The sequence below is a fragment of the Eschrichtius robustus genome, chromosome 10 (assembly GCF_028021215.1).
Source record: "Eschrichtius robustus isolate mEscRob2 chromosome 10, mEscRob2.pri, whole genome shotgun sequence".
Classification (NCBI taxonomy): domain Eukaryota; kingdom Metazoa; phylum Chordata; class Mammalia; order Artiodactyla; family Eschrichtiidae; genus Eschrichtius; species Eschrichtius robustus.
Window position 1 is genome coordinate 43,634,937 of NC_090833.1, and position 23,506 is coordinate 43,658,442.

Genomic DNA, 23,506 nt, shown 5'->3' on the forward strand with positions numbered 1-23,506 from the left:
TCACGCTCTGCTTGCTTCTTTTTTGTTTCTTTTCTACACTGCTAATTTTTGCTCATGCAGACTGGATGAAGAACTGAGGGAAGCATCAGAAGCAGCTAAGTAAGACTTCGTTTCCATTCAGCAGCTGGCAGTGATGTTGGCTTGCATTTCAGGAATGAATTGGGAGAACCTGCATGCCTGGTGTTTTATTCTTGCATCCTAACAATAATGCTGCCCTTTAAAAGTTTCCTTTGTTCCATGGTAGATGTAATTTCTGTTCTTTGTACTACAATCTATTTGCCAGCACCCCCCACCGCCCCCGCCCCCGCCCCATGATCTTGGTTATCTTGGTCATCTTGTTACTGTTGTTTAATTTCTTTTAAAAATATACAGGCAATTTTAGGCACTACAGCCAAAGAAACACATCACAGGCACCTGCCACATATAGTATAACATCCAGATGATCGCTTGGCTATGTTGAGGCAATAAACCTCACCAATTCATACTAATGTGGAAAAATGATGGCAAGTTGAATTTTGCAATAGTTTTGTAGAACCAAATTCACGAATTTCCAAGATTTTTTAAAAACACCTTATTTAGTGACTGGCAAATACAGCTCAACTAACAGCTTCTGAGCTATTTGGATGAATAAAAAAATTATTGCTCACTATTATTAAAGTATAGTTTTCAAAACAGCACAATCATAACTTTAATGCAAATATAAAATGAATACACGCCAATGATTTTATTCAACTAATTATTTAATGAAGGAACCAGTAAGCCGTTAAAACTAGTTCAAAGAGCATTTGAAAAGCTAGACGTCTATAGGCAGTTTATAAAGGAACATTAGGATAAAAATGTTGGTTTAGATACAAAACTGATTAATGTTCAACAGGGCAATAAACTGTAACCTTAGTGTTATCTTTTCCACTGGACAGAAATTATTTGCATCTCTGCTCAGTAAAAATCTACAAGTTAACATCTGCCTCTACAGAGTTGTAAGATCAAAAGAAAGTCAACTCAGCACTGCTTTTAAAGAACATCCAGTAATTTCCTTTTCTTATTGCTCGGTCACAAATAATTTTTCTGCCACCTTATGTGAAATCTAGACAAGAATATTTGCTGTATTAAGCTTCTCCATTTCAAATGTTGCTTACACTGTTAATTTTTATAACCCGTTCCTGTTTTAATAGATATTGCAAAAGCAGAAAGCCTGGACAATGTCCAAACAGCTACAAATTCTGAATAAGTAAGATCTAAATTAGTGAAGCTTTACCTGCATAGGTGGTAAATGCCAATTCCTCATGAAAACAATCCATTTAGATATTTTTTGCCTACAGCACATTTTTACAGCAGGTAATCTGTAGAATTATTTGCCTATAGTATGGATCTTTTGGCTTTAAAAACTCAAGGAAAGGTTTTTGCTTTAGAAAGTTTAGCGTTAAGAGTAGTTTACTGTTAAATATTCCTATCCTCTAGTTTTCTTTCAAGGTAACTGACACCCATTTAGACTAACAATACTCAAAATTACACACATTTTTACTCTAACAGAATCTTCTTAGTCTCTAACTCAACCGTTGAAAACAAGAAGTTGTGGAAAGAAGGACGATATTAGGAATCAAGGAACCGAAAGTTGGTGTAATGTACCCCTTCGGCAGTTATCTGTGCTCAAATTGCACTGTGTCATGAGCTTTCCCTACAAAGAGAACTAGCGATTAGTTTCCCTTTCGTATTCATTTTTTTAGGATAACGTATTTATGAAATTAAGGAGCTGTTTTCAAGACAAAAGATGGGGAAGGAGCATCAATAATTTTCCAGCCAAACCCACTACAGAGTCCTAGTCCTGTGCTATCATTACCATAAAATCTTGCCTCCTTCAATAGATATTTTCCCTCCATATTTCTACTCTTCCTGCTTAGCTACCACAGGAAAACATTTATCATTTTTGGTTTAGTTGTGTAGCTTTCTCTTTCTTTCTCTCAAATTCTTCATTTTGTTCACTTATCTACTGCCACAGACCCTCTCCCCCGATATCTAAACGGTCTTGGGTGGTCCTGAGATGTCTTGATCTCCTTCCTAAAGGAAGCACCAAGCTCATGCCTAGTACATACTAGATGCTCAGTAAATTTCTGCTGCATGAATTGGTGAATGTGCATTAAGACTAAGATCATTGCTGTGGGGCAGTGGTTCTCAATCTTAACTGTGCATCAGAATCACCTGGAGCACTTGTTAAAACACAAGTGTCCTGGGCCTCGCCCTCAAAGTTTCTGATTCGGCAGGCCTGAGAATCTGTATTTCTAACAAGTTCCCAGTAATGCTAATACTGCCAGTCTCGGTACCTTGCTTTGAGAATCACTGTCTTAAAGTAAATGGCTGAATAAAAATAATTAGATTTGTCCTAGGAGATCTATGCTCTTGCTTTGGATTCAGTGAGTAAGCCGCCTGTCTGAATTCTCCTCCAATTGATCCTACTTCTTCTGATGGTGACATTACAGAGATGAGGCAATGAGATATATCTGCGCATCTGAAAACGTGGAAGGATGAAGAATTTTACTCTGTTGACCCCACCGATGATTGAAATCCCTCAGAATCCTTCCGTTTTAGCACGCTAGCTACATCTTCTTGACTACCTTTCAGCCTCTGAAGTGGTCCCCCAACCCTTGGACAGACTGTAGAGGATGATTTGAGGATCAGAAAACATAATCACTGCAGATCTATGGTTAGATTCTAGAAGCCAGAAAAACCAGGTTCCTTTCACGAACAGATGCCCCCTGACTTTCCACACGACCTTAACTAGAACGCTTCAGGCTGGTCCTAACAAAAGCAAACACGTAACCCTGTCCGGGAACAAAGCCTATCTGTCTTTAGTCCCACTAGTGTTTTTAAACATTCACCCTCTGCCCACATACACATACACACACATACCACCTCCACCTCTAATGGACTTTCAGAAAGCAATTTCCTCAGCCTGCCTTATTTTTTCCTTAAACCTTTAGTTTTATATAGGAAAGAAAATACTTTCAAAGGATAAGTTGTATCTATAGAGCCGTTATTATTTTGAAAATGGCGAAGAATCCGTCTGTCGCCTCTGGAGTGACAGTAGTACGTGAACTGCAAATTGCTGTTTGCTCTGGAAGGATTACGCAAAGTTAAAAAGCAGAAAAGCTAGGTTTGGAAGACTGCCCTGCCTGGATTCCATTCCAGCTTTACTAGGTTTTTCTAGAACACTGTCAACACTTGCCTGACTGTCCTTGTTCACTAGAGTTGCCAGGTATCTTCCATAAAAATACCACCACCAGCGAGAAAGGTAGCTGGAGAGGGGCAAAAAGTCCTCTGCCCTTCTCAGGGAGCCAGACTTCTGCCATTTTCAACAAAATACCTAACATTAATAACCGAACCTCTGATGTGCAGACAGATACCCTGGCTTGTGAAATTATTCACATTACAAAAGGAACTCTCGCATGTAAAAAGGATCACAGCATCTCTTTAAATAGTGTTTGTTTGCCAACAATAAAATATTTACCAGAGGGGAACAAGTAACAGTTGAAGTGTTAAGTATTAATTGGAAATTAATATAAAGCAAATTTGAAATTGGCTAACAGAGGAATCACATGGAATATCAAAAGCAGCTAATATTACACAAGAAAGCATAAACACATTCATACACCATAATAAAAGTTTCCTTATTTTATATGGTTACATTTTTCTTTCTGGACACAGTCAGTTTAGGTTAATGTTAGGACTCACTTGTTTGACCTGAATACAGATCAGCTGTAAGGTATTTTTCTGCAACAACACCAAAGAAAGCTGAAATTGGCATTCTACCTTTTAGTGTCTTGGAAAATCTTCGTTGTTGTGAAAACTGAAAGTTAACTGTGTTCCTATGTAAATAATATCAGGCTGCTTGAGAGGGATTGTCCTTTGTGTCTAAAATATTATATTATTTGGGTTACAAATAAAAATTTGCAATATAATGTTCCCTGAATAAGACAGATTGAAAAGTCAGGAAAAAGAAAAAACAAACAAACAGAAAAAACAAGGACAGAAGAGACCGCTGGAGGTGTTTGGAGTTCTCAATCTTCCTTTTATATTTCTAAATCAGGAGCAATTACTATATTTCAAAACTGATGGTAAAAGAATCAGAGCTTAATCTCATCATCTGTTCAGGTGTAGATGTGTTCAGTAGTAGCAATGGGACCACACTAAACAGTTTAAAAAGGCCAAATCTGTCGTGTTTACAAAGTGGTTAACAGTGGAGAAAATGTTTACTGCTTCCTTTTTTTTTCCCCCCTTGCACTCAGAACTAGCTGCCTTTACAATGACCCAGAAATGTCTTCTATGGAGAAGGAGTAAGAATTCACCATCAATAACAACTGTGTGGTTACTTATTATGTTGTATGGCTGGGCTCTGAAAGACAAAAATACATTGAGGATTGGGTAAACACCGTTTAGATGTTCAGCTTTCATGTTCTCTATTCCTGAATTTAGAAACTTAAAGAGAAATGTGCCAGCTTAACACCATCTCATTCATGATCACCATTTGATGACTTAAGGACAACCTAAGTCTTCATTTGGCGTTCTATTTTTCCAGTCCAAAAGCGAGGAGAAAATGAGTATTTGAGCCAGATGTAAAAGCACTTGGGCAAGAGGAATGCAACTCTGCTTTCTGAATGACATCATTCATATTTTAATTAGTGAAAGCAGGGACTTCCATTTGAACTTATTTTGGTGGATGGGAGAGAAAATGTCCTTGTTTCGAAAATTCAAGAGGCAGCTGAGTCCGGATGGAACTTTAGAAATGATCTATTCCATCTAGTCTCATCCGGTGAGAAATAAAAATTGAGCATGTACTGGGTTCTTACCACCTGCCAGGTTCTATGTAAAAACCTGCACGCACACTCTGATTTTTATCCTCAGAATAAGCCAATGAGGTGCGTTCTGTAGATAAGGAAAGAGCAGCATAGAGAGATTAGCTGGCCAGTCCAATTTGTACAGCTGTAAGAATGGCCCAGAGCTGGGAGTGGAGCCTTTGCAGGGCAGTTTCAGAGCCAGTGGTTTTGAAATCAGAGAGAGGTGGTCTTAATGCTGGAATGGGTATTCAACCTCTGATCTAACAGAGCACCGGGGAGGACAAAATTTGTCGCCTAAGACAAATAGAGTTCATCACTGTCCCGGTCAGTTTCAGGGAATAAACTGTGGTCACCATCATGCTCTCAGGGAAATTGGCCATCCAATCGGGGGCCCCTAAATTGGGTTTGAGTTGTGGAGAATTTAACATTGTCCTTCACAGGAATCCAGAAGGAGGAGCAAAGATCACATTTAAATGTATCTGCTATTGTCACATTTTGTTCTCTTGTGACCTCCTTTCCCTGGAGGAGGTCTGAAGGGAAAGTGGAAAATCTCAGTGCACTTACTTACTCTGCAGTTGCCATGGTGACCTTACAGTTTAAGGAAGTTTATACACAAAAACTTGAAAGAGAAGGTCTTTACTGAAAAATACACAAAGAACAAAAGCTGTAAAAGAGACCTTTGAAATCGAGCAGCTACTTTTCTGAAGGTTACACTGGTCCCACCTTTTTTGAGATGAAGACAGCAATTGCTTCAAGCAAATTGCCACGCGAAAATTCGGCAAAACAAAAAAACCATAGGCCCTTAGTCCATCTGATTCTTTGTGCAAATCATCCCTCCCTCATCAAAACAGCGCCCCCTAGAGCAGAGTCCTGTGCCTACAGTTAACGAGCTGCGCGGACGGATGTGCCTCACTAGCCTACAGCTGCTACATCTGCGGGCTTACCCACTCCTTTGCCTGCCTTGTGTGTTTTGCTCCTCATCTGTATAAAGGGCTGTTTGGGCTGGGGAGAGGGCAAAACACTGCTTCTGTTGGGGTTCATTCCAGGGCTGGGCATGGGGGCGGGGGGATGCTGCAAATTGTTAACGTTACTTCCCACTTCTTAGAAAATACTCCTCTCCCGGCTTCCGCTTTCTTCAGCCCTCTCTTTTCCTAAGCTCTTCTTTACCAGGCACACGCTCACAGTGTGGAGGATGTGAAACGGGAGGAGGGCCAGAGTGGCCGAGATTTTTTTCTGCTGACTTGCAGCCCTGGGTTTCTGGCTTTCTTTAGTATCAGAATACCAGGCTTCGTTTACCTTCTGGTTCCTGAGTGGAAGCATTTTACACCTTCTCTAGCTAGTATTAAATGGATAAACTGCAAAATGGGCAAAGGCTCTTCCAAGGAGCTCAGTTAAGGCCGAGAATAAAATGCGATGTGTGCTGATACTGTAATGGCCTCTCATTTTCCTCAGAGAGAGAAGGGAAGGTTAAGCCCATCTCCCTGCTCTTCCTACAGAAAACATGAGAGTCTCCTTTTATCATTAAACAATATTGTCAAACGCTTTGTAAGAAACCTCGTTTAACACACATTAGAAGCCAAACTAGCCTATAGGAAATTAGCAGAAAGCTACTATGTCTCACTGGAAAATTAGTTCTAGAAAGTGAAGCCCATCTGCCCAATGAGGAATACTCCTTTCATATTTCAAGTCTGATTAAAAGTAAGTTTTTTCCGAAAAGCATACTATTTTTAAAAGTAGCCCCAGGTGCTTGTCTCCTTCACTCTCAGGTTTGGATATTATTTATTCATTCATCTCCTAAAACCTGCAACATGACTTTTTATACTCTTACACACATAAAAAGTGTACATGAGCCAGGAGAAGTGGTTCTATGTGGGGAGACTTAAATTAGTAGCATTATCCATAGCTTCATTAGCTTCACAACACAACTGTTGTCTCGGAAATTAATCTTCAGTGTGGTTTCCTGTATTAACTTAAAAATCATCCACTTTTGACTATCTCTTGCTCCTTCCATAAACCGGGTTATTAAATTTCAACTTTTCAGCTTCTTGTTTACCAAAAGCTGAAGGGTTAAATTAAACCCTAAAAGGTTTACAAAATAAGTCAGTATGAAAAATGAGATGTTTCAAAATGGTGTGTTTTTTTCAGCTTTTTATCAGGTGCCTAGGTGATGAAACAAAGTGACCGTGCCCTTTAAACTTTTCAAGATGATTTCAAGTGTTCTGACCCACATTCACACTTTTCAGATGTTGTGCCCCAAATGTAATAAGTATTTTCTTGGTCTGCGAAAGAAACTGAGCCACCACCATATGAATAAGAATAAAAATCCAATCATCAATCAAACTTAATACATTCTTTTGGGAATAACTGCAGCTGGAAGTCCGTTTTTGAAGCAAAAACAAGTCAAGAAGGATCTGTCTTTTGAAAATGCATATTAGAAAAAGATCTAATCTAAAAGATCGAAGGGGTCAGAGTGGATAAAAAGAAGACACCTCCATGGTAAAACCCTGCTGGTAAGAAAACAAGTCAGATCCTTGAGGGCATAAAATAGAGATTAATATCCATGACAATCTGGCCTCTCCTGACAGTCAGCATGGCTGGATTTGAAAACTCCCAAAGGAGACAAGATTATTGTAAGCAGAGAGATGATTTTCCCATTTCAGAAAGACACAGAGAGCTACTACTGCTACTCTACTACTAGTACTAATACTACTGCTACTAATAATAGACATTTACTGTGTGCTCATTATGTGCAACTGAAAACACTTTAGACTTAATCCTTAGCAAGCCGTGAGAGAGATACGATTGTTCTGCTTTACAGATACAGAAATGGAGACTTAGAGAAGATAGGTAACTAGGCCAAGGCCCCAGAGCTAAGAAGTGGTAGAATTGCTGAGGGTATTTCAAAGGAAGGATACCTTAACTACTGTGAACTGGATGGGTTGGCTTTATTTGCAGAGCTGCGAGAATGAACAGGGCTCAGCTGCTGCAGATTCCACAAGCAAAGCACAGTAACCTTTGCAAGATACAGACTTAAGGCTCGGGAGGGAAGGCAGACCTAAGCAAAATCCGCACATACTTCCCAAACTGCCTGTTTCAAACAAAGCGTTTTTCTTTTCTCATGGTGGAAGTTCTTCCTCTGAGTGTTCACTGGCTGTAGCCCTCTTCTTTGGTAGGTGCCAGGAAGTTGTGATATGTTCACATGAGGTGGAAGGGAGGCACAAGTGGCCCGAAGCCATTTTAGGCTTCTTCCCTAGATATTTGGGAACTCAGTAGACATTCTTTTTTTTTTTCCATCTTTTTTTTTAATTGAAGTGTAGTTGATTTACAATATTGTGTCACTTTCAGGTGTACAGCAGTGATTCAGTATACATATATATGTCATATATATATCATATATATATATATATGGTATATATATATTCTTTTTCAGATTCTTTTCCCTTGACCTGGAGATTATCATACTAAGTGAAGTAAGCCAGACAAAGGACAAATGTCATGTGATATCACTTATATGTGGAATCAAAAAAAAAAAAAAAAAACCCGATACAAATGAACTTATATACAAAACAGAAATAGACCCACAGACATAGAAAACAAACTTATGGTTACCAAACTCAATAGACATTCTTTACAACAAGCTTCTCTTGGGATATAAGAATCCATCTCATTAAAGTAGTTGGCGCCCTTTTCAGGCAAATCCTTTGACTTTAGAAAATTTTGGAGGGTGAGAGTGAAAGCAGTGGAGTCACAGCCGGCGAGTCCCTCACGCGTCACCTGGAGGGGAAAGAGAGTGCCTCACACCCATGGACACCTCACACACACGGTTCAGAAGCACACAGAACCAAGCACGTGCTGTCACGGAAACGACAGACGATTCAGGAGCGAGGTGGCCTCTACCTGCGGGGAGGGACGTGTGGGCCACAGTAATGCTAGCCCCCCTCGGTTTATCAGTTTTTTCTAAATTATGGTAAAATACACCTAGCACAAAATGTATTGAATAGTGTCTTAACCATTTTTAAGTGTACAGTTCAGTGATGTTAAGTACATTCACGTTGTTAGGCAACCGATCTCCAGAACTTTTTCGTCTTGCAAAACTAAAAATCCATCCCCATTAAACCACAGCTCCCAACCCCCCACCCCCCTTCTACTTTCTGTCTGAATTTGACTGCTCTAGGGCCCTCATGTAAGTGGAATCACACGATATTTATCTTTCTGTGACTGGTTTATTTCACTTGGCTTAATGTCCTCAAGGTTCATCCATGTTGTAGCAACTGTCAGTGTCCTTCCTTCTTAATATTCATTGTATGTACAGACCACATTTTGTTATCCATTCATCCATCGATGGACACTTGGGTGGCTTCCACCTTCTAGCTATCGTGAACGATGCTGCTGTGAACATGGGTGTAGAATTATCTGTTTGAGTCCCTGTTTTTAATTATTTTGGATATGTACCTAGAAGTGGAATTGTTGGGTCAGATGGTAGTCCTGTTTTTAATTTTTTGAGGAACCTCCATACTGTCTCCCATAATGGCTGCAATAATTTACATTCCCACCAGCAGTGCACAAGGGTTCCCTTTCCTCCAACACTTTTGTTTTCTGATTTTTCGATAATAGCCATCCCGGTGGGTGTGAGGTGATATCTCATTGTGGTTTTGACTTGTGCTTTTTAAATAACAGCTTTACTGAGATAGAATTCACCCATTTAAACTGCACAGTTCAGTGGCTCAGCATTGTCGCTGAGTTGTACAACCAATGCCACAATCAATTTTAGAACATTTTCCTCACCTCAGAAAGTAACCCCATCACTCTCCATTTCCCCTGACCCCAAGTCCCTGGCAATCACCAACCTACTTCCTGACTATATCTGTCTCTTCTGGGCGCTTCCTGTCAATGCAGTCACATGGCACATGGGCTTTGGGTCTGGCTTCTTTCATTTAGCCTCACGTTTCCAAGGTCATACATACGGTAGCAAGTTTATAACTTTTCACATGTTAGAAACATACTCTTGATGAATTTAACATAAAATTTTTAAAACTCCAAGACAAAATATCTGGGGGGAGGAATCAAAGGTGCTATGCATGAACAAAGGTCACCAGTGGTTTTCTTTGGATGGTGGCCCAAGAGGTGACTTTTAAATTTTATTTTTCCTCATAGTTTTCTGTATTTTTCAAAAACAAAAAACAAACATGCGTTTCTTTTATAATGGGAAAAAATTTTTTTAAATATTGGAGGGTTTTTGCCATTGTTGTTTTATTGTTTACCTCTGTCTTAGTATTTAGCGCTTGTCAGATGTTCCTTATTTCATCAAGCAGACCATTTTTTTGCCCCACAAGGAAAGGCCATTTACTAAAAAAATAGGTGGATTTCCAAAATGCAATAATGTTCCTTATCGTAATCCACTTAAAAGGGAGCCTGCACACAAGTCTTTTGCCCCCTAGATCGTTTGGAAAGGCGTAAAATGCTTCCAGAAAGTTTGATAAAAGTGAACAGATTCCATACGTTAAAGAGAGCCTTGGCAACTAGGGAAGATTGATTTTTACCAGATTTGTCTAGTATAAGAATTGTGCATGATTTATTTTCAGTAAGTCCTTTGAGGAAAAAAAGCAAGCACAGCCCTCCTCAAATCATTACTGTTTTTATTCAGTGTCTCATGTTTCTCATTTCTTTTCTTTTTTTCTTTTTTTCCAAAGTATTAATCTGAAGCTAAAAGAAAAGCCCTAGTTGACCATGGCTGGAAGAAGAGGATGCTTTTCTGCTTCGTGGTTCTGTTGAAACATATCTACCTGGAAGAGACAGGGCTGATGGTACTTTTTTCCCACTTTGCACTACCTGGTGCCACTCTAAATTTCTAAGGGGAAAAACAGTAAGGGAACTTGTTTGCTCTTAACATGTTTTATGAACTTGTGTGTATTTTCCTATTTTGCCAGTTATGTGCCTCCAAGATTTTAGTTGAACCTTAGCAAGAAAGTAGGACCTTCCATTTCAATATTTCATTAACCCTTGGTGCAGTGGTATTTCATCTCTTAGACTGGTGTTGACCACTAAGATAACTTCAGTCCACTATTCATTGTGAGTAGATTTGTTTCCATAGATTAGCTGGATTTCTCCTTGGTGATCATTTCAGGTTTAAAATACACAGGGCTCAACAGTCCCTAGGAAAGTGGTCCCCACATAACTCTACCTTTAAAATCCTAAGCTTGCTTAAGACAGCCATAAAGTAGACACAGGTGTGACACCACATCAGCTAAGTGCCCACTTGCTTCTTGTCCCCGTGAATCGTCTCTTCTAACGTCTCTAAAGGAAGCCAGGCTTTCTAATTCACATCAATTTTATTTTAGTTATCAAATTTGGCATCATGTTTTCTGTGAATTGGTCTTTTTACAAAATCATTTCTCCAGCCTCCACGTTGAGAAACTTAAGGATCAATGTCCCCATTTCTGATAGCTGTCTGTGCTTCAAGCCATAAACTTAGTTCTTAGTTTAACTTAAACTTAGTCACACTTTAAGTGCCAAGTGTTCTATGTAAGGTGGCCCACTCAGAAATTCGTTATTTGGTAACATTCAGTTATCTGAATTTCTCTCTCACATGCATTATGAAAAGTAATCTGCTTTAACACACTCTAGTCACAGGTTTCAAATTAAGCATGAGTCTACTATCATTTGCAAAATAGTCCTTTATAAGTCTTCATATGCCCTTTAAAACACCAATGTAGTTTAGAACCCGTGGGCCTCTAGCAGAGTGAGGGGTTTGTAAATCCAGCGCCCCTACCTGTTGCCCTATGGCCTTCGAGTCAAGAATGGTTTTCACACTTTGGGCTGAGAAAAAAAATGTTCTTAATATTTCATGACACGTAAAAACTATTCAAATTTCAGTCCCCATAAATAAAGTTTTACTGAAACACGGCCACACAAATTTGTTTACAGACTCTCTGCAGCTACTTTCGTACTACAGCGGCAGAGTGGAGTAATCGCCATAGACCATGGGCCCACGGAGCCTAAAACACTGACTCTCTTTATAGAAAGCGTTTGCTGAGCCCTGTGTCAGCACATCCATCCTTCCCCCTCCCCATCTGTATTCAGATATTGGTTTCTCTAACAGCATGCACAAACGCACAAACTAATTTACTCTTAAGAAAGGGAATTTTGGCATCCACAAGTCAGTGAAACGCATGGCCTGCTGAAAAAGGCAAGGAGTCCTAGCCACGAGCCCGTGGCTCAGGTTGTGTTTACACGACCCAAAGTGAAGCCTGCTTAGAAGGCTTTTGGCTGTACAGAGAGGCGTTGCTGAGGTCCTACCCTTACCCTGGAGACGATTCTCAGTCTCCAGTATCAACTATTACTAATGAGCTAGCAAAAATTAAAATGTAGTGGAGAACGGGGTTCCACCGTAGTCTGAGGGTGGTAACTGCATCCTGGAGAGCTGTCGGGGGCACTTCGAGCCCTGCGTGTCATGAGCTTTGAAATGCTTTTAAGTAGACGTCTTTGCACAGGTGACTGAATTGCCCCGCCCTCATCTGCTTCCCGTCCGCCTCCACCCACCTTCCAGACGCGCTCTCTTACACACAGGTCAGCTCTCCTTCCTCCATAAGCCCCAGCTATCTGTGTCCTCCCCTCGGTCCCTTTCCGCTTGGTATCCTGTTAAACCATTCTCTGGGGTCCTCCTCCCTCACAGCACCTGGCGTGTCTGAGAGGAAAACCCCTGGGGCGCAGCCCCCCCCCAACAGCTCACCTCCGCCTTTGGCAGCCCAAGTTATGCCTCTCCCAGAAGAGGGCAATCACCCAATTTTCCGGTTTGCTCACTGCTGCCCTGGCCTTAATTAGTCACAATGCTCCCTTTCGCTCAGCCGTATCCCATTTCGGAAGATAAATTACACGGTCCCCCAGCCACCGGAAGTAATGAAGAATCCGCTGTTCACCTTAGCGGTGTGAACCCGAGGACAGAGCTGTCCATAAAAGGCTCTTGTGATAGAGTCAACCAGGCAGGACGACAATCTCACCATTCACATTTTCTCTGAACTTGGCCAGCCCATTCACGGAAGGCTACTCAGGTGGTATTCTGTTTGGACCTTCATCTTCCTACATGGAAATTATGAGCATCTTGCTCAATCAGTGATTTTGTTTGGGCTGTTCTACGGGCTGCGTAACCATTCTGATAGGCATCTGCTATTTTATTATCTTAAAAAGACAAATTAATTGCATGTGCTAGAGAAATGCCACCAGGTAAATTCAAACCAAGTACATAGAAGCCTAGAAGAATCCTGAAAAAAAAATAATCCCTCAGCAGATAATGTAGACAGATGTAAACATTCACATCATTATCTAGCTCTTGCATTCTGAGCATTCTTGCTTTGGTTCTGACTTCTGGGAACTGTTTGCACTTTTCCTGTAGATTTGTAGTTAAGGGAACCAAGGGGTCATTGGGGCAAAAGCATTGTTTTCCTAAAGTGGCAACTGCTATTCACTTAGCTCCTTGATTAAGAGAAAGAACAAAAATCTGCACAGAAGATATCATCAGGGAGTAAGAAAGTTTGTTTGAGGGCAATAGCTGGGGGCGGAAGAAAACCCGGAAGTTCCTGTTGAAGCCATACAATGTTTTATGGGGTTATCTTCTAAGACAGCGGTCCCCAACCGTTTTGGTACCAGGGTCCGGTTTTATGGGAGACGATTTTTCCAGGGACAGGGTGGGGGTGGGGTGGGGTGGTTTCGGAGGTAATGCGAGCGATGGGGAGCGAGCGATGGGGAGCAAATGAAGCTTCGCCGGCTCGCCCGCCCCTCACCTCCTGCTGTGCGGCCCGGCTCCTAACAGGCCGTGGCTGGGGAGGGGGGGTGGGGACCCCTGTTCTAAGACATAACTCCGACATGTGTGAGGAAGTCACTACTCCAAGCCTTTGTGTTGTTAAGGTCTTGTTTTAAGTATTCAGTTATGGTACTAAGTTTGCAACCCTCTTCTAATTAATCACAATGCCTCTGTAGTTTGTTCCCTTAGAAACATTTAGATGTGCACAAACTAATCTTTTATATATTTAAAGGTTTTTTTCTACCACGTATTGGATCGCTCAGAATAAAGTATCTACTAGACCTTTGTTTTGGTAAATAAATAAATAAATTCTACCTAAATAGTCCAAATTAATAATATAAAGATATGTAACAACACTATATATATATATATGTATGTGTGTATATATATATATATATATATATATATATATATATATATATATATCCTCTCTGTGTAATTCAGAAATAAACATTGATTCCACACACAAGTGATGGCTTTCTTTTTCTGAGTCAGCGAGAATCTATTTCTAGCTTCACTTTGCAGGAGTCTTATCTGGATATCAGTCTGGCTGGGCACTTGGTCCTTGAGGACTATAAATTCTGGCTTCCTTGTCACCCAAACTTTATTCCCTTTTCATTTTTGCTTTCCATGCCTCAATGAGCTAAGCTTTCAAAATGTGTTGTTTACCCTCTGGGTAAGCAATTTCTCACTTTGGAAGCATCTCCATGTTTCATGGTTACTTGATTTTGTCAACTTCTCCTTTCTCTGTCTCTTGCCTTTTCATAGCATATGTTTATTTTTTATTTAAAATTCATTAAATGCCATTTTATTTTTAGTTGTTGTTGTTATTGTTTTTTTGTTTTTTTTTTTTTTTTACTTTTACAGCCATCAAGTGGTGTTGGGAATTACCACTAAGCTTTTTTTTTTTTTTAAACCTAATAAACAAATGTGTACCTCTGCTTCTCAGAAAGTTGCTGGAGGAACCAAATGGGAAGTTGCTCTGCAAAAAGTGAGACATTGCATGTCCTCATGGTCTAGGAATGAGTCCTGGTGAATACTGTCCTCTACCCAATGAAGGGAAGAAGGACAAGAGAAGACTGAGAAGCAATTACAGGCAAATGAAGGGCATGATACTACAATGTGTACTGTTAACCTTCATTCTGCTCCCTTCACCTAACTGGTCGTGGGAATGGAAGGCAGGCTAGGGGAAAGGATGGGTAAAATGTCGGGGATACACAGTATGGTGTATTACACAGCTGTTAGAAGCAACAAATTACACACTGATGGAGCAACACAAATCACAGGGTAGAGTGGAAGAAGGAAGAACTCAGTATTTACAGCATAGTGCCATTTATGTAAATTCTAAGCCTACACACACAAAACAATGCTACATATCATACAAAGTCCATGCATATTGAATGACTTAGCACACTCATTAGAGGGAATACAGGGGTAGGGTGAGGACTGGGGACCCAGAATGAAGCTGGGAGTCTAATTAAAAATCAAAATAAACAATAAACCTTTCATAGGCTGAAGTTAAAAGTAAATAAAATGAAAATACCTTAAACTTTCAGCCACAGATCATGGAAAAGCCGTGTTAAGGTGCTCTGGGTCGTCAGGGGCTATTCCCTTCCACAGCTTCTCCTGTAGTTGTACCATTTCCCTGCATTGGCAGTATCAGTGCTGCGGCAGCTGCCAGAAGCCTGCCCTGGGCTACATCACCCTGAACAGTCACGGAGCTTTTAATGAAACTGATGCCTTCTGACACATCAGTCCTCACACAGCGGTAACCTTTATAGAGCAAGGAGATTGCCCTGTGAAGCTCATTTTCCTAGACTTTCACTTACATCCATTCAAAACAATTCTCTTTAGCCAAACAAAATTATTTCTTTTTGATACGCAACCATTTTAGTGATACTCAGATGACAGACACTAATAATTGCCATCCACTACCTCTCTTGCCTTACTCCCAGTGAGAGACCTGCACCCTTGACGCTTAATCATGCCCTCCTTGTGAAACTCTTCTCCCATAGGTTGGTGAAGTGGGTTGTCCTTTTACCCACCCACCCCCATTTTTGTTATCTATTGCTGCATAACAAATTACAGTGAATTCTCATTATTTGAGGCAGTTACATCCTATAAAGGCAATGAGAACACTGAATTAGCATGTACTGAACCACTGCTCCTAGAAGAAATACAGGGTTAGGTTCCTGTGAGCCTCTGGTCACATTTCCATCAACTGATCAACACCTAATCTTGTTTTATATGTGTTTCTGTTTAAATACACTTTCTTTAATATATATTGTTGACCCATTAACATTGAACTCACAGCCAAATCCTGAATATAACTCATGCCTGAACAAAGCTTATCTAATACAGGAATTTTCTCCGTAAGGCACATCACAGCACTTAGGAACATTAGACAGCACTTCAACTCTATCCTTGGGGACCATTTTAAAGAGTAAAATTAGAAACAAAAATCACAAAAATACCAAAAACATGGCACTAAACAGACCATGAAAAGGACTCTTGTTTACGGTATGAGGACTGAGACCAGACGGCTGAGCCTTGCCTTGTTCAGCCTCATCTGGGAGCATGCGCATCAGACAACCCAAACTTTCACCAGTCTGTACGTGTCCATAAATGACCATGAAAACAAGATGAGTATGGATTTGGGGTTACAAATAAATTTTAGTGAGTAGGTGAATTTGCAATTATGGAATCCTTGAATAATGAAGATCAACTGTAACCCAAGACTTAGCAGCCTCAAAAAACACACATTTATGATCTCAGTTTCTGTGGATTGGAAATCCAGATACATCTTAGCTGGATCCTCCACTTCAAGGTCTCTCACAGGCTACAATCACAGTGTTGGCTCAGAGTCCCTCACAAGACTCCATCAAGAGGGGTGACATCACCAAGATGGTGTCATAAGTCATTCCTGACTTTGTTCCCTCTCACAAGAGGTTCAACTGGGACAGAATCTGCCTCCAAGTTCATTCACATGGTTGTTGGCAGGATTCAGTTTCTCGAAGGTTGCTGAACTGAGGGCCTCATTCCTTGCTGGTCATTAGCTGGAGGCTATCCTCAGTTCTCTGCCTCATGGTCCTCTCCAACCTGGCAGCTTGTTTCATTGAAATCAACAACAAAGAATTTGCTAGCAAGATGGAGGTTACCATTTTTGTAACCATATCACAGAAGCAACATCCTGCCAATTTTGCTGCATTCTACTGATTAGAAGCAAGTCACTAGATCCAGCCGCCACTCAAGGGGAGAGGATTACACAAGGATATGAATACTAGGAGGTGCGAATCATCGGGTGCCTTCTTAGAAGCTGGCCTACAATGCCCCCTTCGCCTTCTGCAAATCCTCTTTGAGCCCCTCTTGCCTCCTCTCACCTATAAGTGATGGTGTTTCTCTTTTCTTTGCTTTTCTACCATTTCCCCAATGACTTCAGCTAGCACATCTCTTCAAATTATTCAAGACCTGGCTTCAATCCCGACTTCCAAACCCCCACCATCTCACTCAGTCTCTGTGCTCCCTCTAATCTCTGGGGTGAAAAAATTAAATTCTTCCCCTTTCATGACCTGATGAGACCATTCCTCTACTATCCCATTCTCACTGAAACTACACATACTGGGAATTAAATCCTGGTTCTGCTTACCAGCTATATTACTTTGGACTACTCAACTTCTTTGAACCTTAGTTATCCATTTTTAAAATGTGGATAAAACTCCCATCTTACAAGTTTATGTAAGAGTTAAATGGGATTTAAATGTCCAGCCTAGTACTTAATACATAGAAGGCATTCAATAAACATGAGTTCTTTTCCTCATCTTCCCATTCACTCAGCCCTTTGTCTGTTAACTTGCCAACTTCTCCAAATCCATTGCCAGCCCCACCTTTACTTTCTGTCAACCATATTAGCATCTCATTTCCTCTCCTGCCCCCTCTTTTAAATTCTAATTAAAAGACTAATCACGAGACTAATTCTCGTGAATCCTCCTCCTCTTCTCTCAGATATAGCCATTTTATGCCATCCTCTGCCTTACTCCACCTCTAGCTCCTTCCAGGCCTTCCATCTCTTACCTTTGCTCAGTTTACCTCTGGTTTTTAATTTTTATTTGGAAACAATCTCAAACTTGCAAGAACAGAAGAAGAAATTACTTCTACTGAAATGTCTGAGAGTAAGTTGTCTGCATAATGCCTCCTCACCCCTAGATGTTTAGTGTACTTCCGACAAACAAGGACATTCTCCTCATAACCTAATACAACTATCAAAACCAGGAAATTAACACTGAAACACTACTACCATCTAATCCACAGATGCCATTCAAGTTTCACCTGTGGAAATATATCCTTTAAAGCAAAAGGATCCAGTTCAGAACCACAAGTGGCATTTAGTTGTCACGTCTCTTTAGTTTCCTTCAATCTAGAACAATTCCTCAGTCTTTCCTTGACTTTCGTAACCCTGACACTTAGGAAGATCTCTCACAGTATTCAGTAGAATGTCCCTTGATTTGGGTTTCAGGTTATTCATCTTTGGCATCTATAACTCAGAACTGATTTGTGCTTTTCTCACTGCATCCTTGTGATATTCATTTGAATACTCGAAGATGCTGTCTATAGGGCTTTTGATGGGGACATGTCAAAGAACACAGAGACAGATTGAAGGGGCTCCAACTGGCTAGATTTGGGACAATGTGAGGACCAAAATAAATAATCATGCTAACAGATTATAACCTATTGAATAAAGTAAGATTCCATGAGTTCATATCATTCTGATATTAATTAGTTAATTAAAAATTTGATGAACAACAGGATAGTTACATACACTCAAAGCACCCACCCCCAAATACCTATTAATTGCAAAAGGAAAAAAAGTACTTTTATGGGCAAAGAGACTCATAAAAAGGTTTCCTATTTGAAAACTCAATAGAGGAGGAATTTCCAATGATTTCCAACATAAAAGGCATTTGCACATTTTATGTTTAAAATTATTTCCTCACCAGAAAGACAATTTCCAAAAGTTCATACTTGTTATCCATCATTTTCTTATAAACAGAAGGAACAAGTTTTGTATAGTTTCATATAGGTTATATGCCATCACTAGAAGTAATTCGTGATCATTTTGTAAAAATTGGAAAATACAGGAGAATAGGAAGACTAGGGAAGGAAAATAGTCTCTCCCTGCTATCACCACCTGAACACAAGCACAAGTAACATTTTGGTAGGAACTTGATGCTTATGTGACATACTCAAGATCACACAGCTGGTGAATCACAGCACTGGGACAAAAAAGCAGACCAATGGTCCTTGCATATTTGAATTTTTCTGATGCTGGTCACTGATACCTCTCGTTCTAATTGATTTTCTCAACATATAAAATAGCTTCATTTTCTTTTCTGCTTACAGGAAGGATACGTCCTTATTGAAAAATAAACAAAATAGAAAGTATAAAAAAGGAGGGTAAAATCACCCAGTCTTACCACTTAATCACACCACTATTTATTAACACATTATAATACATTTATCTGGAAAATCTTTCCAGATGTATCTTTATAAATTTTATATACATGTAGAGAGAGAGAAAGAGGCAGAGTTTGTGTTCTGATCATCCTTCCATGTCCAGAAATCTTTTTGATAATTTCCTAGAAGTAGTATACTTCAGTTGAAAAAAATTTAAATTGTTGATAAATACTGCTAAACCACCTAAGGAATGATTATACTCATTTAGACTATCACTGCATGACACTGCATTTCTCCACATGCTGTCAAAGATAAATAGAGTCAGATATTAGTGAAAATGGTTAAGGACAGGTTTTAACAAGTAATACGCTATTGCAATAGAGAAGGAGGTTCAGTGTAAACTGAAGTCAACGTTGATTTAGACAGAGGTGACTGGGTGTTTTAAAGGGAAAATGAAAGAGGAGAGGGGAGCGGAGCTGGGGCTCAGTAGAGTCAGGAAAGTGAAAAATCATGATTAGGACAGCTGTGTCTGCTAGCTGGCAATTACTGAAGCTACGGTTCTATCCTCCCACAGAGACTGGGAAACAGGCCCTACCCTTCCTGATGATTACATTTTAATGGAATGGCTTTCAGGTCCTTTAGAAAGACACTCCTGAGTTGTAGGCGACAGTATATATCTCAAAGGGACAGAGGAAGGATTCACAATTGTAAGCCCTTTTTATTAAATGCTCCAAGAAAGGGCGTTCAGGGGCCAATAGTCAGGTGTTGGCTGGAATGAACAGTAAATTCTTTTGGCATCCTTGAGCTTTCTCAGGCAGGCACCTGAAGAGGGGCTAGTGTCATCCTAGGGATGTGGTCTGGAGCTGTTAGAAATTATATCGGTGTTTGTTTAGGTCTTCTAACGTGGGGGCAGAGGGGTCGACAAAATCATTTGTGTGGAGAATTTGTAATTTTTTATAGGCCAAAGTTGAGGCTTAGTCAAGAAGAGGGCTCAGAGGAGCCTGCCTAGAGTTTGGTCAAGGGGAAAATCTTCGTCAATGCTCGCCAATATTGGGCTTTGATATCTTTTTAATCTTGACCATTCTGACAGCAAGAAAAAGATACCATTGTTTTTATTTGCATTTTCTTCAAACTAGTAAAACGAACTCTTTTTTATATATATTTCTCGTCATCTGTATTTCTTCTTTTGTGAATTGACTGTTTATGTCCTTTATCCATTTTTTAAGTGGACATAGTTATTTTTCACTTACTGATTTTGCAAGAGATAATGTTTTAGTTTGAAAATCTGAGAATTTTTCTTAATACGTTTGGCATTTAATAACCTGTCCTAGGCCACATTTCCCTGTAGACACTCAAATACTATTCCTGTGTCCCTAAGTATCAAGTCAAAAAATGTTTCAGCAATAAACTTCGTCAATTGCCCTACTCTCTACCCCAATGTTTTTGTCCCTGAGGTTCTCCGAGAAAAGCAGGCCACAACGGGGCCCCTGGCTCCTGAAGGCATGCACATGGATCTGCATAGTAGATCAGACTCATAAGTTCAACCAGCTGTGTTTCTTTGATCTCTGACCAAGCCTAAAAATTCTGACTGCAAGCCTCTTCCTCTCCCTGCACCCTCCCTCTGCCCAGGCTAGAAAGGGCAATGAACAATCGATTATGCTGTGATAGAATGCAAGTGCATCTCAAAAACCTGTCAACTTCTCACTGTTCTTCTAGCTGATACTGTAATGGACAGAAAGACCTAGAGTCTGGTTTACAGATATGTTAGTTCAATGCACTCACAGTCATGGAGAATAAAGAAAGGATATAGTTGAAGGACTGGTTTGGCTCACCTCTGTCTCATATCAAAGAGATGAGGAGGTGTCTTCAAGCTCACGAGGAAAGGTTGGCAACACCAAGGGCCAGCCTTCTGAGAATGCAGCTCCCACTAAGGTCATGAGGAATGTTGATCCTCCCAAGTCACTCCTGAGGAACACTGGAATGACCAATGAGTTCAGAAGAAAAACGAGCCTCACCCCCAGTCCCCACCTTCAATAAGTAGAGATGCCTCATAAATGAAAAATATCGCACAGGAAAAGACTTTCTCCAAACCAAGAATAGGAATCAGTGATTGACCCACTGACCTGAAGTTTAGAGAACATGGTGTGAGTAAAGGAGCACTGATCAAACTGGAAAGAAAATGATCCATAAATTCAGCACTTGATAGTATTTACTTTCTTTATAATCCATGTATGGCTTCCATCTTTCCTTATCTTTTCTTTTCTCTCCGGTGTAAGAAGATCTAAGCAGTCAAGAGTTACTGTCGTAACAGTGTTCGACGAAGAAATGCCTTTTGACCCCTAGATGACTTGGAAATTAGAACTCACATAGGATATGAGTAAGGGAAACACAAATAGAAACTCTTGCTATGTTTCTAATTTTAATTTTTCCCCCCAAATTTAAAAATATTTAAATGTAACAGATATTTGTTGTAAAAATTTCAGGCAAAGATATATTTAAACGAAAGTCCCCCTGTATCATTTATTTCGATATCACAAATGACTTCAATACTGAGTGGCCTAAAACAATAATTTATCCATTTTGCTCATTAATCTACAATTTGGGCAGGACTTTGTAGGGATGGCTCATCTCTGTTCCACACAGCATCTGCCAGAGCAGCTTGGCTCAGGACTTCCCAGTCTGACTAACCTGGATGGCAAGTTGTTTAAAATGTTAGACAAATTTAAAGCTACAACTCTCCTGAGGATATATACTATCCAGGTGGCTTTAAAGGAAAATGAGAACCATATATAAGAGGAAAAGAGTAGTCTCCTCCCACTTGCTAAAATACAATATTTTAAAAGTTAAAAACATGACTTTCATAAAAATATGAAGTGAACAGGTGTCAAATATTTATTCAACTCACTAATTAATTATGTTAATTAAGATGTTAAGACCAGTTAAATGGATAAAAACCAGTGCTATATATAGTATATCAGGAATGATCAAATGAATTTGCTGATAGATGCATAATCAGTTACTATCCGATGAGGCAATAAAATGCAATGTTTGCAGTTATTTCTATTAGTGGGGATCAATTGTTATCTCTATTGAATGATATTCATTTCTGGGGAAATGACCTCCATTCTTCAGTCTCCGTTGGTGTATGGAACTGTCCCTCCACAAACCCACTGTCCAAGATGGGCATGTGCCCCAGGCCTAGTCAAAAAGGAGCACTGCATTCCCTCAGTGAGAGATTCAGACACAGATGCATGACCCAACTGGAGGTGGGGACTTCTGTGAGAGCCTCTGCATTTTCAGAGGCACTTGAACCTGGAGCGTTTCGGTCTGAACTCGCTGCCCGGTGTCCTGGTATTACATAAAGCCTGAAAAGGCAGAAGTGTAGAAGGATGGCAACAAACAAGAGAGGACAATGGCATCCTGATGACTTGAATTGCGCCCCTGCATCTACCCGGCTTCCCAGACTTCTCAGTTTTCGTCAGTGTATTTCCTTTTTTTTGGTTATATTAAGCCAAGTAAATTGATCCCTCACAATATAATAGGGTTCTCCAGCCCTGGCTTCTTCTATGCTAGCCCACTAAACATATAGTCACTTTTCTGTGCTCCAATTTCCCTTCTATCAAAGGAACAAACAATACCTATAAAGAGTTGTAAAGATTAAATACATAATAAATCTAAATATAACATAATATACTTTTACAACGCTGAGGCAAAAGAAATATCACATAACTTTCCTAAATTAAATTCTATCTAATCCTTACCTCCCATTACTAGGATGAGAACCCTCCCAATATCAGTCATCACTGGGTGTTCTTTAACTCTTTAGTGCTACAACCTGTCAAAAAAAATTTACCGAGGAAAGACTGTTTGGTCTTTGGTACATGATGGTTGCCACTGGGATGTTTATTGTCCAAGACCACATATTCTATCCAAAGGCAGGTGACTCCACAGCCTCTTTACCATCTGGGGGATCTGGCGACTTCCATGCAGCTCCTGAGACTAAGCTGTAGATCACAGAGCCCCAGCAAATACATCAGTTCACCCATCAGAAGTCCTACTGCCTGCTGGGACACCTGCACACAAGACATTGATGCTTGTAGATTCCTCTGCCGACTTTCTCTCAAGCCCCTGGAGCGAATCTTTCAACCCAGTGACTCCATCTCTCTCCAGATTATCTCCACCCCCTGAGGAACACCCAGCAAAATTCACTTCCCACACAAGAGCCTGGATAGCGTTCTACAACAGATGCCCTGTGACTTCTGATCTGGGCTGGGAAACACACAGAGCAATTAACAGCCCGTAGTAGGCAACCTCCAAGAGGACTCTCCGTGGTCCCCACCTCCTAGTATTCAAGCCCTTGTGCAATCCTCTCCCCTTGAGTGTGGGCTGGACCTAGTGACTCATTCCTGACAATCAGAATACAGCAAAA

General features: G+C 40.3%; 1 protein-coding gene across 2 annotated transcripts in view; it reads left to right on the plus strand.

The window, feature by feature from the left end:
- Positions 1 to 13,499, plus strand: part of PRUNE2 (prune homolog 2 with BCH domain) — a 258,015-nt gene extending 244,516 nt beyond the window's left edge. For both annotated transcript variants that reach the window (XM_068551791.1, XM_068551792.1), the window contains one exon: positions 10,520 to 13,499. In XM_068551791.1, the coding sequence (XP_068407892.1) occupies positions 10,520 to 10,550 (31 nt within the window). In that variant the 3' untranslated portion in view covers positions 10,551 to 13,499. The remainder of the gene's footprint in view (positions 1 to 10,519) is intronic.
- Positions 13,500 to 23,506: the final 10,007 nt, after the last annotated feature.